At 38.2% G+C, this 2,784-nt stretch overlaps 1 protein-coding gene across 1 annotated transcript; it reads right to left on the minus strand.

Annotated features, from left to right (window-relative positions):
* Positions 1-961: 961 nt before the first annotated feature.
* Positions 962-1,790, minus strand: LOC138356774 (uncharacterized). Its single transcript, XM_069313097.1, has 3 exons — positions 1,694-1,790; positions 1,447-1,583; positions 962-1,338 (listed from the first exon to the last, which is right to left on the minus strand). Exons 1-3 carry the CDS (start codon positions 1,749-1,751, stop codon positions 1,174-1,176), a joined length of 360 nt encoding a protein of 119 aa, XP_069169198.1. The 5' UTR covers positions 1,752-1,790; the 3' UTR covers positions 962-1,173.
* Between the last annotated feature and the right edge of the window lie 994 nt (positions 1,791-2,784).

The following is a 2,784-nucleotide window of genomic DNA, read 5'->3' on the forward strand; positions in this document are numbered from 1 at the left end:
TGATCTGATGTCAAGGAACAGCGATAGTTTGATCTGATGTCAAGGAACAGCGATAGTTTGATCTATGTCAAGGAACAGCGATAGTTTGATCTGATGTCAAGGAACAGCGATAGTTTGATCTGATGTCAAGGAACAGCGATAGTTTGATCTATGTCAAGGAACAGCGATAGTTTGATCTGATGTCAAGGAACAGCAATCGTTGGTTTGAATTCATAAAACACACTTTCATCTTAATCTGAGATACTGTAGTCGGAAAGGTACAACAACAAGCTCACACTTTGCTCTAAAAAATAATATTATGTCAATTATTAATTAACTATCTGCTGTGCTTAGCAGGAATTAATTTTGCTTCAGGGAATTACTTACTTTAACAGTGTCAACGGCATGAATTAAATACCTACACCCACACATGCAAACTTTGTTTTAGTTAATGAATCGACTTCATTTATCAAACAGCAACTCTTGTTAAAAAAAAAAAAAACACGTCTGGAGTTTGCACGATTTCGGTTTTGCAATGAAGCAATGAATGGCTTTTAGTGCCATTTATTTCACAAGTTTTTTTTATCACTTCTAGGATATTTTTGACATGATTTTGATGTTGTGAATCCAATTTAGAATTTAGAAAATGGCAATGAAATGTTTGGTGTGGCGGTCCTTCCCAGGCAAATTATTCTGTATTTTGAACTAACGTTTTGAGTAGTATATTCTGAGCCAGATAGGCGCACTTAACAAACAATGGGGGGTACTTATCATACAATGGAATCAGAGGCGGGGAGCCAGATAGTCCCACTTATCGGACAAAAGGAATCAGAAGCGGGGTGACAGATAGACCCACCTCAAATTGTAGTCTACGGTGTGCCCCCACCACATGTCACTTACACTGTGTCATCTCCGTTTAAACACTACACTCATTATAAATATATAGGACTAATTAAGGATATATATATATTCGAACAAGTCTGAATGGCCCCTCCCTTATATGGGAGTATTTAAGGAGTATTAAATTATAAATCCTCCCCCTCCCCCAAAGGTTAAAAAAAACATCAAATAATTTATTAAATGCTTTATTAGGTAAAAACTACAAAATGTATAAGTAATTATGTTAGTTAATAATTGTAGTTTACAGAGTGCTCTTGCCATATTTCACTTACTACAGCTCTACCCCTCCCCTCCCTATCCCACACCCCCATCCTCGTCTGAGTAGAATTGTGACGATTCCTCATCAGTGAAGAGTGGGGGAAGGTCTTGAGCCCCATCCCCCCCCTCTCTTGGGGGGGTGGGGTGAGTTGGGTGGACACCTTTTGGCTGAGTTTCCTCCTCTCTCTCATCGGAAGTGTTCTGGAAAGAGATGGGGGAAATAATTTATAGTGATTAAAGGTTTTTTATATAATTATATATTTTATTAGAAAAATATTATATTTTTCTCTAAGAACAACTAGTACATACCTCTTCCCCTGCAGGAGCGGCCTTGTGTCCTCTACAGCAGGCGTCGTCAATTAGACTACGTAACAGCATCTTGTTTGGGGCAGACCCCCCACGTAGAATTACTACTCTACAAATGTGGACGGGTCCCAAGAACTGCACTGGAGAAAAACATAAGAGGTGAAATAGAGGATATACAAACTTTTTTTTTTTATTGAGGGAAATAAAACATAAAATAAAAATATTAGCAGAAAGATAGGGTAATACTTACCAGGTCCTTCAAGGACTTCAATCTTCCCCGCAGGTGTTTTTTGAGAGACACCTCCCATTTCGTAGGAGGAAGACAGTCTTCTGAGGGGGGTGGGTGGGGGAGAGGGGTTTTTATAGGAGGCTACACCCCTTGTTAGGTAGGTTGCCTAGCTAACAAAAATATTCTCTACACCACCTATAAGAACCAACCCCTATACCTCTACAAAATGTCCTAACACAATGATGTTTCATAGGAAAATATCGTCTTGCATAAGCAAGGGCTCGTTTATCATTTAATTTTAAAGTAATGCTTGAAAATACATTATGTAAGTAGTGTACTGTTGAAGGCAACCCCAGGTGGCTCACCCTATGAACGAACATGACGCAATACAGTCCACAGGCGAGAGTAAAATCACTCTGGAGTCTGTAGCGCATTCCAAACACCTTTCTTATTTTGTTAGTTTTAATAAATCCTTGAAAATGACGACCGTAAGTAACTGGCGATATTGCATAACTATCAAAAAAAAACATCCGATGATTAACTTTATCAACATAAATTCCTACCCAATGTCCCGTAGTGATTCTGCTATTTGAAGGTAAAATATTAGTTATGAAAACAATAGGTTTTCTTGAAGATATATTTAAATGTTCTATCTCATCAGCATTATAACAACCTAGGTAGAGTGTTCGATCCCCTAGATTATTTTTTAAATTAATATTTATATCATAACAATTCATTATGTTTTTTTACGCTCGCACGTCACACAGAACAGTTCTCTGCCCATCGATGGATAGTACCCCGGTCGTTTCCCCAAACAGTAAAACCAGCCTGTTATATGTAACACCCCCACCAAATTCAAGCTCCATACGCAAGTTGCCAGATTTCTCCACAGGGAGGGAATCTTTTGTTTGAATGGTGGTTAAGTCAAAGGCGAATATTGATCTTCCCTTATTAAAAGAGTCATAGGCCAGTAGTGAATCACGCTCTAAGCCTAATGTCTTCAAAGTTTCATAATAAAGGCGGGAATAATGGTTATCGAAATCGCCACCAATTCGGTAAATTGCGTTATTGTTCAAATACATAGCAATACTTTTCAGCTTTGCATTTTCAAA

Source organism: Procambarus clarkii, chromosome 74 (genome assembly GCF_040958095.1).
Source record: "Procambarus clarkii isolate CNS0578487 chromosome 74, FALCON_Pclarkii_2.0, whole genome shotgun sequence".
In the NCBI taxonomy this organism is placed as follows: domain Eukaryota; kingdom Metazoa; phylum Arthropoda; class Malacostraca; order Decapoda; family Cambaridae; genus Procambarus; species Procambarus clarkii.

Excerpts from the sequence above, each read along its gene's own strand:
- LOC138356774 (XM_069313097.1), bottom strand. The coding sequence starts at position 1,751 with ATGGGAGGTGTCTCTCAAAAAACACCTGCGGGGAAGATTGAAGTCCTT. Across the intron at positions 1,584-1,693 it reads TGAAGTCCTTGAAGGACCTG|TGCAGTTCTTGGGACCCGTC; the intron begins GTAAGTATTACC and ends GTTTTTCTCCAG. Across the intron at positions 1,339-1,446 it reads CCGCTCCTGCAGGGGAAGAG|AACACTTCCGATGAGAGAGA; the intron begins GTATGTACTAGT and ends ATCTCTTTCCAG.